General features: G+C 40.3%; 1 protein-coding gene across 4 annotated transcripts in view; it reads right to left on the bottom strand.

The window, feature by feature from the left end:
* Window positions 1-23,781, bottom strand: part of LOC110983581 (amine oxidase [flavin-containing] B-like) — a 27,352-nt gene extending 3,571 nt beyond the window's left edge. The window contains exons 1-14 of one of the 4 annotated variants that reach the window (XM_087145492.1): window positions 23,194-23,781; window positions 21,757-21,851; window positions 17,519-17,656; window positions 15,407-15,511; window positions 14,755-14,846; window positions 12,356-12,497; window positions 3,743-3,895; window positions 2,483-2,642; window positions 1,967-2,063; window positions 1,729-1,782; window positions 1,089-1,149; window positions 753-850; window positions 531-642; window positions 123-185 (exon numbers count right to left, since the gene is read on the bottom strand). In XM_087145492.1, the coding sequence (XP_087001618.1) occupies window positions 123-185; window positions 531-642; window positions 753-850; window positions 1,089-1,149; window positions 1,729-1,782; window positions 1,967-2,063; window positions 2,483-2,642; window positions 3,743-3,895; window positions 12,356-12,497; window positions 14,755-14,846; window positions 15,407-15,511; window positions 17,519-17,656; window positions 21,757-21,851; window positions 23,194-23,242 (1,419 nt within the window). In that variant the 5' untranslated portion in view covers window positions 23,243-23,781. Of the gene's footprint in view, window positions 1-122; window positions 186-530; window positions 643-752; window positions 851-1,088; window positions 1,150-1,728; window positions 1,783-1,966; window positions 2,064-2,482; window positions 2,643-3,742; window positions 3,896-6,387; window positions 6,530-9,645; window positions 9,776-11,471; window positions 11,614-12,355; window positions 12,498-14,754; window positions 14,847-15,406; window positions 15,512-17,518; window positions 17,657-21,756; window positions 21,852-23,193 lie in introns of all 4 variants that reach the window. The other 3 variants (XM_087145493.1, XM_087145494.1, XM_087145491.1) reach the window with 3 other exon arrangements.

Here is a 23,781-nt window from a genome sequence, read left to right as displayed (position 1 = left end):
AAAATCTGCTAGCTCAAATAATTGTCTAAGTCAAAAGTACAATTTCTTTCAGAAATATCAGCCCTCTATTCATAGGTAAACAAGTCTGCTATCATTGTCCCTTGGAATGTGGACATCCTCACCTTTGATTCTGGTTCATCCTGCCAGACTTCATTCTCTGCTATCTTTCCCATTCTGTGCAGCACCTAGAAGGAAAATAACGAAAGTCTCTCAGTTCATTTCAAAGTGCAAATCATGCAAGAGATGCACAATCATAAATTGTGACAACCTACTCTCTACCACTGCAACTTCTACCTCACTCACTCCACCCATGTCTACTAGGCTATCTCTCCTGTCTACACACCCTCTTAATGTACCCCACCCAGTGACCACACCCAACATTACACCCCCATACCTCTGTCACAGCTCTTCTCCCTGTAAACCTTTTGACATGTACCTTGGCCACTGACCACACCCTACCATCTACACACCCCTTCCTTCTAAATCTATCCCACCAAATGACCACACCCAACCATCCTCCACCCATCTACCTCTCTTGCAGCTCGTTCCCCTGCCTGTATGCCGCCTTCCATGTATCCCGCCCAGTGGGTAGCAGTCTCAGTTCCAGCAAAATACAGACGTCCAAATGGCTTACGAAGTTCCCTGCAATAATGAAAATACACTGCACATGTAAAATCAGAGTTACATTGATCGAAATGAATCAACCACTATCAAAGAAGACAGAAGTTGTTTGAATTTGGTGATTGTCTTACTTTCCCAGCTGAGTCAGGACACCAGGTCCATAGGTCGCCGTGTAACATCCACCAGAGTACTGTTCTTCCATCCAGTTTTTCTCCACGTAGTTCACCGGCTGAAAATGGACGACACATATTACATGCTTAACTCCTACACAGCGTCGGAATAATTTCCAAGTATTGCATTGCTTGTACGTGTAAGGGACCCAGAGCCCAGGGTTTTTTTTTCCCACATCAATCAAACTAGTCAAAAATCTGCTTAACAGCTGCATGAAATATGATCCATGTATTCAGCTCAGTCGTGATACATCAATATTTGGCTAATCTATGACTCAACCATTTGTTTGTACTTACATGCAAAGCTTCCTCGGCCCCATTGAAGGCATTGAAGTAGGCCTTGCACAACCTGTCTCTCCTATTATATCAAACCAAACGATGTAAGTCCAAAATGGAACAGGTCATTCCACATTCACTCAGAAATAAAACAAGCCGTGAAAATACTTCAGTCATGTGCCTAAGATGACATACTTAATACAACAAACAAAACTGCAGTATGTTTGGATTCTTGCCATAACCTTCATTCAGTCCAAATGCTATTCTTTGTAATCATTTCAAGTCACTTAATGAAAATCTCTGAACTTTTTCGTGTTTCTAAGTGCACTGCTAAGGGATGAATCCATGAAGGTTTCTGGTGGGGGGCTTAAGGCCTGTCCATTTTTTCTAAAAGTTCGATTGTTGCAGAAAGGCAGACACATAGGTAATGCATTACATCAATACCGATGAACTTACTTTTATATACATGTACATAGCCAATATAATCACCACGAAGAAATAACCCTCACAGGATGTTATCTTTTTTATTTATATTAGTATTAACATCTCCCCAACGCAAAAATACATCTTGAAAATATTATTATTATTTCATTTATTTATTATTTTTTGTTAGTGTGGGGGGGGGATCAGCACCTGCTGCATTTCCTTCCATTCCACTCACCTTTCTTCCTTGCTGATGCTGCAGAATTCCCTGGCTTTGTTGGCTGCCACAAAACTGAAATTCATACAATCAGACCAAAATAACTTCGACCACGTTTTTTTTCCCCCACCTTCAATGTTAGCAAAAGTGAACTACTACAGATCATAATTTGTGACTTTCTACAGTATTTGTCATGGTGTAGAAACCATAGGGATAAGGGGTTCGGGGAGGGGGGATGTTAGATAACTTCTACACCGACCAGATCAATGCAGGGAAGCTGCCATCTGGCTTGGTATCGTCCAAAGAATACACCATTGGACTGGCAGGATCCACGTTGAAAGTTGAGCCACAGAAATCTGATTCAGAAATGAGAACATAACCTTTCACATGTTAATTGTCATCGAAGGTTACAAATCCTACACAATCCTCAACGATGTCTGGGAGGATTTTATAGGATTGAGGGCGGTAGAACCCAGCCAACTGCTACTTTACACAGAGCTTAATGCTCCATGATAGTCAAGTGCACAGGATTGGGTCACCTGTTTCCTGCACTGTGGATAATTTCAGAGGATGGCAGACAAATTGATGTTTTTCCAACAGGAAATGGAGACAATCGAGAAGAGGTCTCACTGTAACTGATCAAAGTCCTGAAACTGAAGCTAAAGTTTAGCGAACCATCCAAGCAGCGTACAAAATGCAAAAACTAAAGATCACAACAGCAGCCCCCAAATTGCAGACACACACTACAACAAATCAAGGGTGTACAAGTACATACCTCTGTCCTTCCACCATTGCTTGTTGTAATACACCATGCACTTGATGACGCTGCCAACAGGAGCTCTAGCTATCAGTTGGTTCCTCTTGGGTGGAAGAGGGGGGCTGTAATGAATGCGCTGGGTCATAGACGGAGCCATAGCAATGATCACGTACTTGGCCTGTGAAGGATGGTGGCAAGCAGGAACAAAATGTTCATCCTTCTGTCAATAGTTACTAAAAGTATAACACATTTCTCTTTGAAGTAACCACTGGCCATTAACAGTGTAATATGTCTTAGTTGTGAGTGCTTTATATTGTAAAACATGTTGTAGAGTCCTTTGACCGATTCCCAACATCAGTGCCCAAGTGATCAATCCACTGACTGATTCCCACTATCAGTGCCCAAATGATTAATCCATTGACCAATTCCCAACATCAGTGCCTAAATGATTAATCCATTGACCAATTCCAAGTATCAGTGCCCAAATGATCAATCCACTGACTGATTCCCACTATCAGTGCCCAAATGATCAATCCATTGACCGATTCCCAACATCAGTGCCCAAATGATCAATCCATTGACCGATTCCCAACATCAGTGCCCAAATGATCAATCCATTGACCGATTCCCAACATCAGTGCCCAAATGATCAATCCATTGACCGATTCCCAACATCAGTGCCCAAATGATCAATCCATTGACCGATTCCCAACATCAGTGACCCAAATGATCAATCCATTGACCAGATTCCCAACATCAGTGCCCAAGTGATCAATCCATTGACTGATTCCCAACATCAGAGCCCAAATGATTAATCCATTGACCAATTCCCAGTATCAGTGCCCAAATGATCAATCCATTGACCAATTCCCAACATCAGTGCCCAAGTGATCAATCCATTGACTGATTCCCAATATCAGTGCCCAAGTGATCAACCCATTGACTGATTCCCAACATCGGTGCCCAAATGATCAATCCATTGACCAATTCCCAGTATCAGTGCCCAAATGATCAATACACTGATCAATTTTCGGTAACAGTGCCCAAATGATCAATCCATTGATCAATTATCAGTATCAGTGCCCAAATGATTAATCCATTGACCAATTTCCAACATCAGTGCCCAAATGATCAATCCACTGATCAATTTTCGGTATCAGTGCCCAAATGATCAATCCACTGATCAATTCTCAGTATCAGTGCCCAAATGATTAATCCATTGACCGATTCCCAACATCAGTGCCCAAATGATCAATCCATTGATCATATTCCTCTCACCTCAAAGACCTCTCCATGAATGTTCTGAATTACTACTTTCTCCTCGCTCTGGTCTATCTGAGAAACAGGACTCTCAAATTTGATGTTTTCTTTGCCGACACGTTCTCCAATCTTAATGCTTAGTTGCTGAGACCCACCAACAAACTTTCTCTCCTATCAGAACATGCAATAAATTGAAAGTCACTACTTTGCCAAATCAGTATGTACTTTATTAATGGAGAACACTTACAAAACTGGAGGTGAAATTGTTTCACTTTTGAAGCTAAATTTGAAAAAATTAAAAGGAATTGAAACAAAAATAAACATTCTGAGCTGAAAGAAGCTATAAATACATGTACATGCAAGATGAAGGAAGCCAATAAGAGACAAACCAAAGCTGCAAATAGCAGAGTTGTATCAGAACAATGGCTGAGGAACACAAAGGAGAACACAAGAAGGACATGAGACTGTATCTGCCCCGAGCAGAAATGCACCCCCAATCGGTGAAAGAAAGACAGGTGGTTACAAACGAGTTCTTGCACGTGTTCTGCATGTATGCAAAGACCATACATTGTACTCAGCGTGCTCCGCATCAAACGCACATATGCTAGCGCGCCTCATGGCGTGCCTATGCTGTGAGTACTGGTACCAAAAAAAACACGCCCTCTTTTGTTCCACTCGGAGAGGATACACCAGACACTGACACACTTGACCACTTGACGCCGGATGATATGTAAATTTTCCTTATTTGTTACATGTTAGACATGTACGTTCGTTTAAGAATTCTTTTTTCATTTCCCTGGTTGACGTATTAATACATCGTGGTTGGTTGGGTCAAAATGCAATTGCAAGGTTGAGGAGTTTGTTGGGGTAAAAACCCAACCCAGCAGCTTCTTCAGGTAAGAAAATCCGACGTTAAATGGCTAGTACTGTAGTGAGCAATGAAGAAGTCACGAAATTCCCCATGCAAGCTGCCATACGTATTCTATGTATGCAATATTTTTCTGATGACACCAATTCGGTTACTTGGTTCCTAAGCGTGAATTAATTATGCAGAATACATAATGAACAAAAATGATATAACATTGTGTGGTATGTGCAGGTACATTTTGCATAACGGCACATACTGCAGAGCAACACAGTTGATATGGTCTAAAAGCAAGCGCAGCACGTTTGTAAAATGGTGTCATGTTAAAGCATTTGCACACGAGGAATGTTATTGGTTGGCCATAATACCAAATGATGTGCATTTACATAGATTAGCCATGCAACAAAGTCAGGTGTAGCATTCTGTCCGTTAGAAAAAGCTCGTTAGCAGAAACATGAGCAGGGTAACAGCAACCAGTGCACCAGTTTGGTACATGCATGCAACATTGTAGCACACTTATCAACTACTACAACTACTACTCACTACAGCAAATACATCTTCAGAAGATGGATCAGGATTGGTTCAACCAATTGATTAAATCTAACACAATAAAATAACGTGGATTCCACATGTGGCCTAATCTTGCCACTGCTTATTTGCTAAGCGATTGTCAGTAATAATGTTTTCAGCATACAAAATGCAATAAAAAATACACACTAGCAAAACTCAACCAAGACACGGACACCCACCTTGACTTCCCCAACCTGACAGAAAAATACTGGAGTAAGGTCTAGTTTGATTGCAAATTTATGGACAGAAACAACATTCCGGCATCACCAAAAATTAATATCTCTTTTGTGAGTCTGTGAGGTTATGAAGGATCAGTAAGAAAAGTCAATGCGCTTGCCAACTTGAACCAAGACAAAGACACCCACCCTGACTTCCCCAACCTGACAGAAAATAGTTGAATAAAGCCCAGTCTTGCAGCATCACCACAAAACGATTTCTCTTTTGTGAGTTTTTGAGGTTCTAAAGGAACAGTAAGGAAATTCCATGTTCCCCAGACAGTATTCTCTATCATCAGGAAACTCGTCCTCTCCAGATTATAAACACAGCATGCTGGCCAAAACTTAAATGACCTACTGAGTTTCAAAATATAAACTACACAAGTCAAAATATCAAACTTAATTACACAAATGGTCTCACAACCTTACAAGCGATACTTTCTGAGCAGATGTGAGGTACTTGTATTTAAAAATAATGCGTTGACGCAATGTCTTTCTATGTCCAAATGATTCGAAATGATTCCTAATGATTCTCAGTGAGTTTGTGGTTTCCACGGTGAATTGAATTGCAGTCACACAATAAGCTGAAAATAAGGATGCGGAAATGATGAATGTCTTTCCCCCTGAATGCATAATACTGGTATATTGGATCAGTCATAGCAAAACTGTGTATCTAGAAACCCAAATCAAAAAAGCAACTGTAAAAAAAGAAGACATATCAGTATGTTGAAGTCACAATATGATGGGTCCAATCCAAATAAGGTCAAAGTGGCAACTTTGAGTCAAGTCTTGAGGATGAGGTCAAACTTCAAATCGCGGAACTGAAAGTTCCAGCAAACAATCTTTAGCAAATCATGATCCAAATTGGTAGTGATAGTTACTGTTGTTACAATATCATGTTAAATAAAGGGCAAAAGCACACTGCAAATGCTGCATGAGGACCAACGCCTCACACATGTATGTAGCTTGGCATGATGGGAGAGCAAGCAAAGTCACATGACCCCGTACCCTACCTGGCCCCCATTATCGGTCATCAGGTTGCGGAGAAATCCCCCACACTGTTTGATGTACCACATATAAAACAGCACAGACAACTCCTTGGGATCCATGGTAACAATCAATCTGACACATGCTGAAAAGAACCGACGCCCGTTTCTGAATTGTGAAAAAAGGCGTATATTTCAAACAAAAAATAAAATAGAAGGTATTCAGCATTGGAGGGAGGGTATGGATGAAACCAAATAACACTTTGCTAAGACAGCACAAAGCTTATACTATGATAATTGATTGACTGTCAAGAACAATCCATTCAGATGGCTCAGATCAGAAACTGCCATCAGGGACATGCATACATGTACATGCACATGACACTTTATTCATTAACTACAAAATCGTTGTAAAAAATATAGCTAAAATTGTAAAATTGAAATTCAGCTTTCAAACAAATATGTTGTTTTCAAAGCTTGCCAATCAGGAGTTCGTAAGATGCCAACATTCATTGTTGCTTGTTTTGCCGACAGTCTGGTACAATTGTTGAACTTCATTTCTGCCATATGCAAAGTCTCAGTGTGAAAACCTGCTGCTTTCTGCCATATGCAAAGTATCACTGTGAAAACCTGCTGCTTTGCGCACATTCACATGAAGATTGTACATGTCCACTTGACGTCATGCATGTATAGAAGGCTAGTGAAAATAAAAAAGGTTTGTGAGGGAAAAATCCACTTTTCTTTCTGCATACTTCTTTGTTTTGTTTCCTGTCCCATTTACTTCGCAAACAACGACTCTATCATTTGGAACCAGATGATATTAGAATTGTAAACATCTGACCATTTTCCTCCGTTACTTTTACACAATGTAACTGTTAACTGTGTTAACAACCAGCAAGTCAACAGGAATATTCAGACTTGTTTGTTGGGTCTCAACATTCTGAGAAGCCATCAGTGACGTATCCCGCTCATGGGTCCAAGGAGGCAAAACGGATATTTTTCCAAAAACTACTGTCCAATTTTCTTCACTTGTGAAAGTTTCCTCATTCTCTCTCTGAAAGAAGGGTGATACGTGTATCAGTGTAGTATCATCTCTACAATGCTGGAACTTTCAACCCTGAAAACTAAACAAACAAGTAAACAAACAACCCAACAAACACCCCAACGAACAAAAAATCTGCAACATTTCAGGGGAGGGGTGCAACTTGCCCCAAATTTTCCCGCTTGATACACTACTAGAAGCTACATTTAAAGATGCCAAATTGTCTTCATAAGAAAGTCCACATCTTTGGCCCTACACTGAACACAAAAGTGAAAGAAATTCGCGGTCGATTGAGAAAATTCTCACGATCAATCCATTAGATGGTATGATTGCAAATGTGATTCTAGCAGATAAAATGTACATGTATTCGGATGACTTTGCAGAGGTATAAAACCTTCGGTATACCGATGCCCAAGCAACAGACATCCGGCTTACCATCAAGCTAGATGGAGAAAATGGTTTGATGCTTGTCAATGATGAAAGCGTCGCATGGATGGAAATATTCTCTATCATGTGGGTATGTTTCAAGTCTACGGGAACTCAAACTGTTCTTCAGTATTCTCTGAGGAAAGTGCACCGTGCCTTCAACTGACTGTGCACATTGCATGTAAGTCAAGACTGGTGAAACATCTACATACGACATTCCAGAACTTGCATAAAATAAAACTCTGTTGTTGAAAGTAAGATGAAAGCGTAACAGAACAAGGAAACTCGCATGCCTGTCAAGAGACTACTCCCTCGTTAAGAGACTGACCAATAAGAAATGGCAGACCATAGTCAACAACCCGGTATTTCAGCGAACAATCACAGTCGACTGAAAAAATTAAAGAGGTTCAAATTGCAGGTATCCATGCTTCATCTGTATACTTCCGGACTTTCTCCTCGGTTACGGACAGGTCCTGTATAAATTCTTTGCATACTAAACACGCTACTTTAAATATCCATCCCCCCCAAAGAGGTGATTGGTACACAGACCGAAAGCTACTCTTTAGTTTTGGTAGCAACACACAAGTTAATCTGTGGTGTAGTAATGCAAGGCAAATCAACAATAGAACAGACAAGACAACTCTGCTGGATCCACCCACAATGTACCACTGCAGCATGTGACTAAATATCAGCAGACACTGCTGCTATAGAAGAGAGGGACAGTGATAGACTGGTGCTTCGATCTGAAAGCACTGAATGGACAACCTCTTGACACGGATGCTAGATTTCAGAAGAGCTCATCAACTGTTCATCTTGGAAAAGCCCAGAAAATTGCAAGGAAATATGTGTCAGTTTGTTTTCAAAGTCAAGTGAGGAGACTGAACTTCAGCCTTGATAACAGACAAGTCCTTGATGAAAAAATCATGTATAAATTCTACGGGAACCCTTCGGTGCTTGAACATGCACATGTATGTATACTGAATTTGCACTTAATCCTACTTGTACATGCCAGTACATCAGGAACAAAATGTCAAGTACTGGGTTCCTGCACCTAAAGGACAATTAAAATTCCATGCAATTTCTTGGACTATTCAGACTTTTAAAGTTGCGAATAAAATCACTTTTATGCACTTATTTCTGACAATAGAAATCACACACAGTGTTTGAAAATGACTTGTCCATGACTTTGTCATTTTTATAAAATTCCATGACTTTTCAAGGCCTAAAATGAAAACAAATTTCCATGACTTTTCCAGGCAGTGGGAACCCCTGCTAATATGAACTTTGCCCAGAAATTAAAAAAAAACAAAACGAAACTGCAAAACACAACAAAATAAAAAAGCCACTAACGACCAATAGGGTACCTGTACAGATGGTCTTTACAGAAGCAAGTACCTTAAACTTTTATCTTCAAAACGTACCTGGGTAATTCCAGAAATTAGGGGTCCAGAACTGTGATATTTTCATGTTCCTGTTACATCTGACTTTTGTTATTTGACATGGAGATATCACCCAACTTGATTTCAAATGATTACCATTTGTTTAGCAGGTAATTTGCATTAATTCATCTCTCTTGGAAAGTACAAAATGTGTTCTGAACTATGCCACATGTGACAGGGACACAAAAGAAAATGGACCCCTAATTTCTGAAACGTCTCATCCGCAAAATAAAAAAAGAAAGATGGAGCATGGAAGTCTGTGACATGTCAGTGCATCTTGGAGCACAAGCTGAATTGCTTTTACAGAAGCACAGCAAGGCAGACGACAGACAAAACCTAGGTGTAATGATTTCAGCATCTCTGGCTGGGAAAACAAACCTGTGCAGCATTTTCTCTTTTGACGCTTCCGGCGGATTTCATATACCAGCAGAATCCTAAGACGGAGGCTTCACTTGTCTCTATGCACCAAACCACTCCCACGAGATACCTCATAAATCGTCGAGTGGTTCTGCATTCAGAACGTTACAATAGGGAAAAAGATAATTCCCAGAAATACATGTATTTGAGCCTCCGTATGCAAACTTCTTAAAGAAGAAGCTAAAACAGATGACAAGAGCACCTGAAAGAGATACTGAAATGATAGAAGTTGCTCAGGTGAGATTTGAACGGAGGTTTCCGAATTCCTAAAACAAATGTCTGAATAACATGTCCATCACTAAGCTTGCCAGATAGAAATGACCATGAGAGAGGTTTCTGTATAAACTACCTTCCCACTACAAGTACAATGTCCGTGTCTTTGGGATGCTGAGGAAAGTGAATCCTCCCAGCAAATCAGAACTGCCCAAGACTGCATTCTGCTGCTAAGCAGATTTTCAGTTTAGAACCAGTTGCAAACAATGACAAATAACACTTTAGCTGGGATCCTAGCTCTAGTAAGCCAATTAGTGTCTGTCTCATGAAATCTGTCCTCGGCCTGGGTACACATACTTCATGGCAGTCTCTTGACTGTGAAATCCTTTGAAAAGTCTAAACAAAAGGCCACTTTATTCTTAAGGCAAGCACAAATGAAGGTATGGATACTAAGCATACATTCATGTAGTGAAACTCCCATGAAATGTACAAGCTCAACTTTGGCAAATTTGCAGCATGCATATTTGACCTGACATCACAATTTTGCATTTGTGTTTGCTTTTGTGTAATGTATGGACAGGCCTTAACCAATAGCATCTGACCAGTGCAGGGCCCTGGATCCATGTTGATGATACTGCTGACATTTTTTTCAAATGTACCGCTTGACTGGCTCCATTCACTAGTTTAAAGAAGAAACCAAGATATACATAGAATATATAACAACTATTCCATCCAAACTACAAATGCCAATTCCTGAATCAATTTAAATATTGTATTGAGTATATTCACCGTTAGTATGTGCAGTTACTGCATGCTCTGTAATGTGATAGGTTATAACAGTACGAGTGTGCACACATGTGATAGGTTATAACAGTACGAGTGTGCACACATGTGATACGTTATAACAGTACGAGTGTGCACACATGTGATAGGTTATAACAGTACGAGTGTGCACACACGTGATAGGTTATAACAGTACGAGTGTGCACACGTGTGATAGGTTATAACAGTACGAGTGTGCACACATCAAGGACATCCAACCTTTATGAAAACGACACACTTGTGCAAACCTACATGTGTGTGATGAAAATGCAATGATACGCAAACTATGAAACACAGAAAGTATATATTTGTGATTATATAAAATCCTGAACAAAAGCGTTCACACTTGAGTGCTTTTCCAGTGTGCACAGTTCAATTATAAGAACATGTTTGAACATGAATACTTCATGGAAAAGAAATACTAATCCTGACTGACCAAAAAATTGAAGAGCAATACAAACCGAACAAGCTGAGGTATGTGTCATCATTTTGGAAAATTTAAGTTCCACTTTTTATAAGCACTAACAAATCAGACAAGATGGTTTATGAAAGTGGTGTCGAGTTTTGAAAGACAAATATATTAAATGTAATGTTATTTTACCAATCCACTAATTAAATTATCAACACACGATGAAGAACAAAATCTAGTCAAGGAAGTTTACCGTCAAGGGGTTCACATCTACACGCTTTGAGAGGACAGAAAATAATGGAGAAAAGTCAGCAGATAAACAGTGACTACAACCCTTGATTACCTGGCCACCGTTATCAGTTGAGATATTTCGGATAAAACCCCCCGCCTGCTTGATGTACCACAAGTGAAACAGCACTGACAGTTCCGAGGGCTCCGCACATACAATAAGTTGACAAGTTGTTGCAATGAAATGGCGCGAACTTCTGTGTTTGTTAGTTGCGAGAAGAAAAAGTTGACAGCAAAAAATGAAAAATGAAACAAAACAAAGCAAAACAGGGCAACACCAATTTTAAGATTACACTGACCAATTAGAAAGCCTGAAACAATGCGGAAGCTGATGTACACTGTACACAAAAACTGGACATAAAGGGGGGGTGAAGGAACAGGATAAAACATGACATGCTTTCACTAGGCCTACTCAGTGCTCTCAGACAGCTGCAATCAAAGTTCCTTCTGAAAGGTTCTGAATGTCATTATCATCAGGATGGGTAAAAGATGGCTGTGAAAGTGACAATGGTGTAATATGCATGAACAAGAATATTGATTGTAGTCTTGATATTAATGACACATATCAGTAAAATGATTGCGGTTACACCATGGATCAATCTCTTTCTTGAGTATGTGTGGTTCTGAGAAGAATTGGGGAATAACTAATGCCTCATGCTGCACATGTAACGGTACAGGTGCAGTGTACGATAATCCAAATTGAATTAAAAATCTTTTTAGATGAAATTCTTTGTTGCTTGAAAAACAAATAAATGTAGGAGTATTTCAAGAACCAATCCATCACCAGGGAAAGTGCACATTGCTGCGTAGCTACCACTACGTACATGCAAGCAGAACAGGGCAGTATCAGCAAATACATTGTTTCTAATATACACTACAAAAATGAGGACTACATGAATGTCACAAAGCCATCAAAATAACGAAATACAGGTCTGGTACCTGGCCCCCATTTTCCCGGTTAAAGTTCCGGCAGAACCTTCCTGCCTGCCGGATGTACCAGAGGAAAAACAAGACGGAGAGCTCTTGGGGGCAACTGCAGACTGTCAGACGACAGAACACGTCCATGAAGCGACGGACTACTCTAAATTATACAATGATTATATATCACCATGAGTTAGGGCACCACATGAGAAGACAGCCATCTTGGTCTGGTACCCAAAATCTAAGCAGAGTCTCAGTAGGCAAGATAAAAATTGGAATAGACTGGAGTACCTCTTCACAGAGATATGAAAGGGCTGCGTAGCGCCATGATCAGAACATGGATAAAAATATATACAGTCAGTGCTCTTAATTTATCTCATTGCCAAGGTTTCAGTAACCGAAGTTATCCGATGTACAAAATAAGGAACTGGAGCAGCCCATCATCTTCGAATTCGAAACGCAGCATCCAGGAGGAATGAACGTGGATTTTTATGTGTTCATTCAGAACTGAATCTGCTTGCCCTGACCAATGTAGACAATTACCAAAAACTCTGCAATAAGCTAAATTAAGAGCACTGACTGACACAGTCCAGAGCGGCATTCCTAAGATCAAGATGAACATAACTCCCACTTCTCTTGTAAAACAAATGCACACAACCATTGGAAAATTTTCTGAGGGTTACATGTACATCTTAAAACAAGGTACATAAGAAAAACAGCTGAAATAAACTTCCATTAATTCAACAATATACAAAACAACCCATAAAGTATTAATCAAAGGGTGTTTTATAGTTCTCTTAATAACTTGAAAGATTTTCCTGGGCATTTTCTGTTTGTCAAGTGTACTTTGTGTCAGGAAAATGTGGATATACATTGATATTATATTTTCTTTTTTATTGACTACAAATGCCTTTCAATGAAAAGTAGATGGACTAGGATTGTTTTTAGTGAATTCCTATTGAAAAAACCCTGCAAAACACTTGAAACTGCCCAAAATGACACAAACAAACCAAAGGTGTTAGATTCTGAGTTTAAAATAATAATAATAACACATTTCTTGTATAGCGCATCACATTGCACATCTCGATGCGCTTCACAGTAATATTATGAAATAAAGCAATTAATGAAACAGGTGAGTTTTAAGTAGTGCCTTAAATTAGTTTTCATTTTTGACAGTTCTGATATGGTATGGGAGAGAGTTCCACAGCGATGGTGATGCATACTTGAATGAACGATATCCATAAGTCTTAGTGCCAGGTGTGAGTGACAGGTGTACTGAGCAGCAATGTTGAACTAGAACGGAGGGTGCGTTGTGGCTCGTATACTTGAATAAGTTCACGGAGGTATGCTGGTGCTTAACCATGGATGCATTTGTGAGTGAGGAGTAGAATCTTGAAAATGATTCGCTCATTGACAGGTAGCCAGTGAAGGCTGCGAAGAATAGGAATTATATGTTGCCTAGATGATGAACGGGTAACAAGTCTGGCGGCTGAATTCTGAATGTGCTGAAGTTTCGAGGTTTGAGAATCAGGGATACAGTGTAGTAGACTGTCGAAGAAATCAAGGCGGCAGGAGATAAAAGCATGGACAAGCTTTTCCGTCGTTTGTTTGTCAAGGAAATTTCGAATTTGTCCAATCTTGTGGAGAGCTAGATAAGAAGAGCGGCATATGTTGTTGACCTGGTTTTGCATTCGGAGGTTTGACGTGATGAGGGTTCCAAGGTCACGGGCGCAGGTGACAGGTCTGATGCAGCAGTCAGAGATGCGAAGACTTTCAATTGGAGTACAGTGCTTAAACTGAGAGGTGATATGGATGACTTCAGTTTTGTCGCTATTCAATTTGAGTTTATTGGCAGTGGACCAAGATTGTATGTGTGAGAGGCATGACTCTAGTCACTGAATGATGTAAAACTACATGTAGTGGAACGATATACCACTATTGTTCATGTCCCAATTTTAAACAGATGCTTGACAAATGACATCACTACCTACAGATGAGCATCTACAGGTATGCATAATGCCTGCAGGTGCAGTACCTACAGGTATACCGTAGCACCTACACCTGTGCTTAGCACCTACCGGTGTAGGGGCCTATAACACCTACATGTGTGCTTAGCACCTACCGGTGTGGCACCTACAGTGTATAGCATCCACATGTGCAGTGCTTGCAGGTACAGCACTTACATATGCAGCACCTACATAGCATCTACCGGTACAGGCGTGGCACCTACATGTACAGCACCATCTTGGGAGACCACCGACTGCCTTTGCTACCACTCACAATTTACGTCGCAAAAGAAGAATTCAGATAAGGACACACCACACATGAGCCTGGATGTTGATGTGATGATGTAGTGATTAGTAGTTATGATAGGATCTACACCATTTGTCTCAAGTGTGTACATGTAAGTTACTTACTCTGTCCAGCAATTTTTGTCAATCCATTCCTTCATGGTCATGCTGTCTAACTCTTCAGCATTGGGTGCATCCCAAGGTGCATCCACTGGTATCTGTCCAACCAACAAAGAGATTGGTTCGAGTACTCGCAATAAATTGTGCTGACAATGGAATCCACTTCTGGTATCTACATGAACACATTTTACAGATAAATATACAGTATCTGTCTGGATTGAAAATGCAGAGCATCTTGTTAATATTCCCATCCACTACATGGACCTCACTTGCATTCTACATCCTCCCCATTCACAACCTTGAAATGTGCATCCACAGTTCCTGCCTCATTGTTATCCACAATCCCATTCTCAAGTACAGCATTGTCCACAACTAACTCAATTCTCATCCACACCTTATCCACAGTCTAATTCTAATCCACAATGTTTTCCATAATCAACTTCTCATCCACATCTTTATCTGCACCCGGGGCCCCATCCATTATCTTATCTGCAGCCAAATTCACTTTTCCATGAGAGACCATATGTGTACCTGCGCCTGTACATCTACATGTACACTCCCATCAACAAACTAATCCACAACTTTCCCCCAGCATCCACCTTCCCAAACCACACCCACAAAACAACCCTCCACGAACACTGAATCAACATCAGCTTACCATGTCTCCGAGCCGATCAACCTCTCTGATGGCATGATTCAAATCAAGATTGATGAAAGGATTCCAGAACGTGGGCCAAGTTCCCCTGAATGGGTAGCCTTTTTGCTGTTGGCAAACAAAAAAAAAAGTAACATAATTCCTACAGAAGTTAAACGTTACTAGCATCTCCATGGCATCTCAGAGGCTATTTTTGTTATTTAATTTAGGTACAAAAGGTTTCCTTGTGCCTATCCCAGTGATACAAAGATTTTGCTCTCTAAGGACGCTTTAATGCATCTATAACCTTTATTCACTGTGAAACGCACAGTTAAACAAGTACAGTAGCTAATGACACACATGCCAGCCGCTTCACGAACAGAACTTTTCAGAATGGAAAAATCACTAAACCATGACTGCTGTGTCCACACTGGAAGACTACCAGTTCAGCTCGTGTCAATGTACATGTACGTATGTACCGGTACATAAAGTTATATTTGGTAACCTTGTATTTAATGCACTGTTGTATTCGAGTCTATCAGAGATTCTTTCACTAATCTCTTCACAAGGCCAGTCACTAGTCCCTTCACAAGGCCAGTCACTAGTCCCTTCACAAGGCCAGTCACTAGTCCCTTCACAAGGCCAGTCACTAGTCCCTTCACAAGGCCAGTCACTAGTCCCTTCACAAGGCCAGTCAATAGTGCCTTCACAAGGCCAGTCACTAGTCCCTTCACAAGGCCAGTCGCTAGTCCCTAAACAAGTCCAGTCACAAGTCCCTTCACAAAGCCAGTCACTAGTCCCTTCACAAGGCAAGTCACTAGTCTCTTCACAAGGCCAATCACTAGCCTCTTCAAAAGGCCAGTCACTAGTCCCTTCACAAGGCCAGTCACTAGTCCCTTCACAAGGCCAGTCACTAGTCCCTTCACAAGGCCAGTCACTAGTCCCTTCACAAGGCCAGTCACTAGTCCCTTCACAAGGCCAGTCACTAGTCCCTTCACAAGGCCAGTCACTAGTCCCTTCACAAGGCCAGTCATTAGTCCCTTCACAAGGCCAGTCATGAGTAACAGGGTGAACAAAATTATTGCCAAAGAATAGCTTGAAAAATGACTTGTGATGGACTCTTGATGGACTCAAATATACCGGTAACACCGATTTAATAAAGTATTTACTCTCTCCATACCTGAAACTTCTAAATCCAGAAGCCAATTAAATTTGACACTGTCATATTATTCTCAGTTAAAATCATTAATACACACATCTGCTCTTTGCAGTTTGCAGGTTTTCTTTTGTCCTTTCCTTGATATTTTGTTAGCCTTTTAATGCCATTTTGTAGTGAAAAAAAAAAATTTTTTTAAAAATTCTGTCTAACACACTCGCATCTAACCAGCCTAAATTCTCCAAAGTTTACGTAAAATTTGCCACACCTCAGGGGGTAAATGTTACGTGTAACTATGGTAAAGTTTGCACGCATGTTGGTAATTTACAATGCAAGATTACTTTTGAGAAAGTATGCACTGTTAAATCTTCCCAACATGTCTGTACATTGCAGGCCCCTGGATCTTTCCTCACACAACTAAAATTTATGACCATGTTGACCTAGCCATGGCCTTCCTTCATAGTTCCCTGATAAACAGCTTTATGCCATTATTGGCTGGGTACCCCATAGGTCCCAAGTTGAAAGTAGACTGCTGGGGGAGATATATGGGGTTAGAGTTGGTGAGCTGTAAACAGGATTATCTCAGGGGCAGCTTCTGTTCAAAGGTTCTGTTCAATTCAAACATACTGTACTGTACATGTACAGCACCAGCATATGGATACATGTTAATGCACACTAGAAAAAGATTCATGCCCACTAAGGAAAGGGTCTTTACATTTTGTAACCACAAATTGTTTGGTTCTAACGACAGCTAACAGAAATGTGATTGAGTACCATCTAACATAAGCTTCTGGGCCTTAACACCTGGGGGGGATATGAACCCAGGACTTTCTGCCTATTGCTCCAGACTCCTCAACCACTTGTCTGAGTCAAGACTCAAGTTTGATTTCAGTGGGTACTTTAGCCCAATGCATTCAAGTACCAGCAGAATGACTCTGGGCTGTTGGGGCTAATAGATTCTTTATATAATTACTACTTACATTGTCAACCCAGATGAGTCGTTCATCTTCTTTGATCCTGTAGTTGTCCACTCCAAGTTCTTTGGCCAGTCTCAGAAGACGGTTCTGGGTTGGGCCAACATAGGAACCACCCAAGTCCACATAGCCAACACTGGGATCCTTTTGGCAGCAAAAAAAATGATAAAAGTTTGGTTTGAATGCACTAAAGAATTCCCTTATCCATAGGCTGTTTTTGATCTTGGAAGGATCCACCTTTTTTTTATTCTGCTAAAGTTTGTAACCTGTAACTATTTGTGCAGGGATAAACAAGAAGGCTTGTTTGAATTGCTTGGGATGCTATCTTCCCAGAGTTTTCATCATGAGTGAAGAAGAGATGAGTGCCAACTTGAAAGATAAGGATTTCAGGGATGTTGAGACTTAGACAAAACATTACTAAAAATGTATCCTTTTTTGGCAGCAAACAGATCATCTGAAAGTAGCAATGGCATTATTCATAGAGAGGTACGTGTATTTGCTGATGACATTAAATTGATTCATTTGTTCTCATGAAAATATGAGTGTCAGAATTACATGTGCATGTATTATATACCATATTATATTTTAGAGACCTGCAGAAAACAGTATTCTGAAGAAACTACAGATATCAAACATATCAATCCACAGACGTAACCAGTGGTGCTTAAACCTGGAAATTTACAAGATTCAATGAATTCTTAATAATTTTTTTACGAAAACTGCATCTGACCTTTTTGGGTTTAATCAAATAACTGACCTGAGGTAATCCTTTCACCCCTTTTCCCATTCTGGCTCAAACACCACACAATAGTGAGCCATCTTCCTTCTGCAACATCACTTGGTGGATCAGTGCAGAGAGATTATTGGCTTGACCCATAAAACCCCTACAAATGCCCAGTGGGGAACAAGTGGACCAGGCTTCTGAACCAGATACCCTGGGGAGGGTGTGAAGTGACTACCCCCCATCCCCAGCTGCCATCATAATATGCAAAGTGGCAAGGGGTGGTTGGCTCTTGTGAGCAGGAAAAACAGGCACTGTTTGAGTAGAGGGTCCATGCTTGAAGTCACCTCACCTCTGCTCAGGGCAGACTACTGGTACATGTACATGTAATCTAACACCTACCAGGTATTACAATCAAAACAATTTTCAGTAAGTCAGATTTCTACAAGCATAAATCCCCTACAGTCAGCTCATTCATAGCTCCATTGTTCATTAGACAGAATCTTGTTGTTGTTTGGTTGGACATGGTTAGAACAAGAGCATTAATAACTGATTGCCAATGAGCAGCCTTCAGTGTTTTCAAGTTCAAGGACAATCAGCAGAAGATTGTGAAGTAACCAGTCTCATCAACAGTATGCAGTTCCCCCCTATACAATCATGACACCGGCTCTCAGGGTTTAATATTTTTAAAACAAATATGCTTTATATTTTACTCATTCAGAAAAAGGAAGCTGAAGGGTAGACCTGGATATTGCATTATTTGTACATGCTCTGAAGAAAATTGAAACAAAAATTTGATTTGTAAAATAGCCAAATCAATAGCAAATTTACATGTGTGTAAAATGAATTCAAAACATTTCAACTTCATACACAAGTCCTGCACAGAAACTGAATTAGCAATCATCCGTGACAAGTCAATTTGCCTCAATTATAATGTACATAGGAAACCATTTAATTTTTACAACGACATGTGCATTGTAAATTGTATTTACAATGCATTCTGTACAATGGACACTGAATTTGCCATCAACAAAGAAAGTCCAGAGCACACACTAACCCTTCCATCAGCTGCTTTCAACTCTTGACTGACAATGGCAATGCAGTTATTTTTGATATTGATTCCCATTGACCAGACCCATTTCCCAGCTCAATTTTGCCTAGGGTGTAGACAGTAGGCCAGTGAACATGGTGAATTGGCTGACCTGCTAGAGAGGTTTCATCAACATTCCGAGGTACACGAACCAGTAACTGAACGAACGGCATGTCTGTTATGAAATTCAGGACTGATTCCCAATTGGCCGAGATTCCATGCAAAACTGCTGTGAGGAATTCAGGTCAACGGTTTGAGGGCTAGAACTCAAAATTTGCTCATAGTTTTTATCTACAGTGAACGTAAATTTAAAATTTTACATATCCATTATTGCTAGAGCTGTCAATGTTCATTCTGCTGATTTGCTGCAATTCCAAACAATTAACAAGACCAAAAAGCACAAAACAAGAAAAAAAACAACACTTGTGGTGATCTAGACAAGCCTTAATTACGACATCTTGCAGGCGTAAATTTTAAGTGGCCAATGCAATTTAATTGTAAATTATGACTGTACAGTACATGTAATGTCTGCTAACCCTGAACATACATGTACATGTAACATGCACTGTACATGTATGTATACATGCATTCATGTACATGTACCATACTGCATGTCTGGCATGGACATGTATGTACATGTACATGTACTGTACATCATTCAGGAAGGCTACCTGTGATTTTATGCAACATCAATTACCTAATGCTGAACCCTTTCCAGTTCACTGCCAATGATTATTCCACAGTTTAAGATCCCTACTGGAAATGAAGGTTAAGAACAATTAAAATTTATAGATCTCAACAGAATTTACGGCAGCCTTGTGCATAAGGTCAATGAAGTATACTGCTACAATATACCCATCATAACACCTGCTAAGGACAACTTAGGTCTGCCGTGTCATGCCTGATACGATAAAATATTCAGGGCAAGTACATTAACATACATGTACATCCCCAGTAACCCTTAAGTATCTACAATGCTCCTTCCCAGCTCTCTTCATGTCTTTGAAGTATGTGGGTATATGCAATCAGGTAATGTAAATATGTAAAGAATGGATCAACCTTCCAGCAGAGACATGCAGCTGTTTTCCAGACAGACAGCTAGACAGACAGACAGACCATACAGTGTGATGAACACCTACTGTGAATGTAAATGGCTAATCAATGAAGTCATTTATTTCTACTGGGTACCCTTAGAAATCAGCAGACTGTAACACAGGAGCAATAGTCAGCGAACAATGACATTGTCTGGGCAAAACTGGAACAGGTCAGCCACTGTGAGCCACAGTAACTGTACAACATGTTGTATACCAAGGTTAGGGAAACTACCGGTAAACTTTACTTTGTGATTTGATTTCAACTGATAAGTGATTTACGGAAGCATGTAAACATACACTGAAGAAAAAACACATTGTTGTTTATTTGTTAAGTCTGGAAGTGCTTGACCAAAATTGTTAGGTTGGGGAGAAATATTTAGTAAGGCGGGCTGCCACATGTTTGAACGAGATGGGGCCACTAACAGGTGAATCAGTGACTGAAAACTGATACAACGAACAACTGCCACACCCAACATTTTGCCAGGACCTTGTCGTGTTCATCAAAGCAACGTTGTATCATATTTAACGCTGAAAATCTGCTTAGTGGAACATGTGTGGTCTTCTGTTTGTTCAAGTTATTTCTTGATTTTTTTGTCTGAGTGGAGTGGCACTAGGGCTCACTCTGCAACATTGCATAATGAACAAACACTGGCTAGTGACTACTGACAAAAACAGCACTGAATACACATATGGCAGGTTTGTGACTTATTGCTGTGCTGAACTTTTCCAGGTACCATCTGCTGTACCTGTAGCCATTTTATAATTAGGAGATGGATTACATGTCCAAGGAAAAGTTAGTGGGCCTAATGGCAAATTTCGACATTACAAATGCGCAGGTACCCTATCAGGAAGTTTCTTACCATTCAAGCATGACAAACACTTCCACTTGGAATCTATAAATTTTAATGCATCATACAAACTATATACTGCTGAACAAAGTCCATTATAAACATAACGGTATGCATCTGAAAGTATGCACTGTCTTTGTTGTCACCTGAAGGCAGTGTGTCTATGTGGAAGCTGCTTCAACTTCTTGCTCTTCCTGTTTTAGGAATAAGAACTGTCCGCATCTTCCAAAATCATCCAACGTACCAGAACAATTTGATCACAAACCATCTTGAAATGTCTGCTAAAGTCTGACAATGCGCAATAATATGATTAAAACTTATTTTGCATTCTATTCCTCGACCTGACCACCATGCCACATGTTTAAAAAGAGAGACTTCCTTCAATTTGGAGAGCTAGGCTTTGGTAGGTTTCTATGCCATGCATCAAAGCTTCCATTGTACATGTACGTAAAGATGTATACGGATTATGCTCAGATGAACAAGATACTTACCACCTGGGTCAAAGTTCGTCCTCCTAGCCTGTCTCGTGCCTCAACAACCAAGACCTCTAAACCTTCATCATGTAGCAGTTTGGCTGCTGACATTCCTAAACAAACCAAAAAGTAGATGTTATGAGCTAAGGGGATCGAATACATGTATCCTAGCAACATAGAGAGCCTGAAAATTGGCAGGAATAAATCTACTACTTCCAGAGCTGTACAGATTATAGAAAACTTATAGACAGCCATGGACAAACTCCCACAAACACATCTTGGCTGTCTTGATTGCACAAACTTAATCCATCCAACTAGAAGCTGAGCTATGATTGGTCACTGGAATGGAAACAAATTGGGCCAATCACAGTGTCGCTTTCATCTTTAGGTGACAGGAAAACAAAAGGAAAAGATAGGAGCTTTGTTGCGATTGGTCAAGCTATCACACAGCTGACAGTAACATGTATTGAGAGTACATGCCGTTGATTTTCTGTGGTATGGATGGGCAAAATGCTCAAGAATTTCACCATTTTTAATGAGGATATAAGGCGAATAAATTAAACCTCCCCATCTGACATCTAACTTTACCGAGAAGGCATGTATGAAATTTGGTTGCACAAATAGCTCATGGAAGAGTAAGTTGGCACAATCAAAACAGCCAAAATGTGTTTATGGGAGTTGGTACATAGCTATCTTTTTACAGCCAAGCTTTGTATGAACCTTACAGAAATCTGGAAGTATCCATCTACCATGCACTTGCCATCAAATGATACAAATTCAACCTCATTTATCTAAGTTAAGGCAAGTCCATGATTTAGTTTGTGAAAAACTTAAAAACCGTCAGCAAAAATTTACTTTAAGTAATTATTAAAAATTACTGGTGCTAATAAAACTCAAGAATTGCGGCAGCAAGATAGAAAACTTTTCCAAAGGTAACAACTAACAACAGGTTAAGTGGTGGTTGGCATGGCATTAAAAAGGTGGGCCCCTCCACAATCCACCGCAACGGGCTTCTACAGCTACGGCTAGGTCTATTGTCTGCCCGTCTCCACGCATTTCAAATGGACCGAAGACCTAGACCTAGCTCTAGACAAGAGATTCGGATGCAGCCTTAGCCTATGATTTACGCCATGAGCAGGTTGTGCCTCGGCTTGGCAACATGACTGAGAATTCAATCATACACACCTCATATTAAAATAAATTACCAAATTATGAACTCCTTGAGGAAGCAGAATTGCGCTCTTCTCTACTGAGCACTAAAACACGTGAGGCTAGTAGACTGAATGCAAACAGTATGCATGGCAAACAAAATTAAGTGATTACAAAACTATAGAAGTAAGCCTAGCAAACCTCCTCGACTCCTACCGATCCCTCACACCAAGGCATGTCAGGTCAGTACCCTAAACTAAACCCGTGAGAAAACACAACATTTCGACATAATTCTTCTTCACCTACCCGAGATGCCACCTCCGATAATAATCACATCTTTCTTGCTGCTCGTCATGGTGAAAAATCGCTACTCTTCCCGACGCAAATCTTCCCTCAAAGTGCACCTTCTCTCTCGCGGCCGCGGAGAATTCTTGCGGACTAACTTCCCACAAGCGCAGGCGATCGCCAACTGGACTAGCGCGCATCCGCACGTTTTTACCGACCTGGTTCCAGACCCCCCTCACGATCAAATGAGCACAGTTTATTCTCTGGAACCAGTCTATCCTATTCCATAACATCCAGGGACTTGCTCAAAAACCGCAAAATTAATTCTAATTTTAAAATCGGGAGGCGGGTCAGCATAAACAACCTAAATAAGTGGTTTCGCTTCACAGATTATCCATCAATAAAGCAAACTGTAATTAAGGCTAGACCATACTAAATCAATGTCTGTATTGTCGAATTTATTTGCATAGGCTTAATATGATGGCGTTTGAATTTTAATTATACTAGGTTGAAGCATGGGGCAACGCGGGCCGAAAGCGAGCTCTATAAAATTAATTGACCAGTTGCTTTTTAACCCTCATTCTCTGCGCAGTTTGCATCAGAAATTAT

This window comes from Acanthaster planci, linkage group LG14 (assembly GCF_054643075.1).
Source record: "Acanthaster planci isolate LZ-2023a linkage group LG14, COTS_SCS, whole genome shotgun sequence".
Taxonomy (NCBI): Eukaryota; Metazoa; Echinodermata; class Asteroidea; order Valvatida; family Acanthasteridae; genus Acanthaster; species Acanthaster planci.
This window is presented reverse-complemented; position numbering and strand designations above follow the sequence as displayed.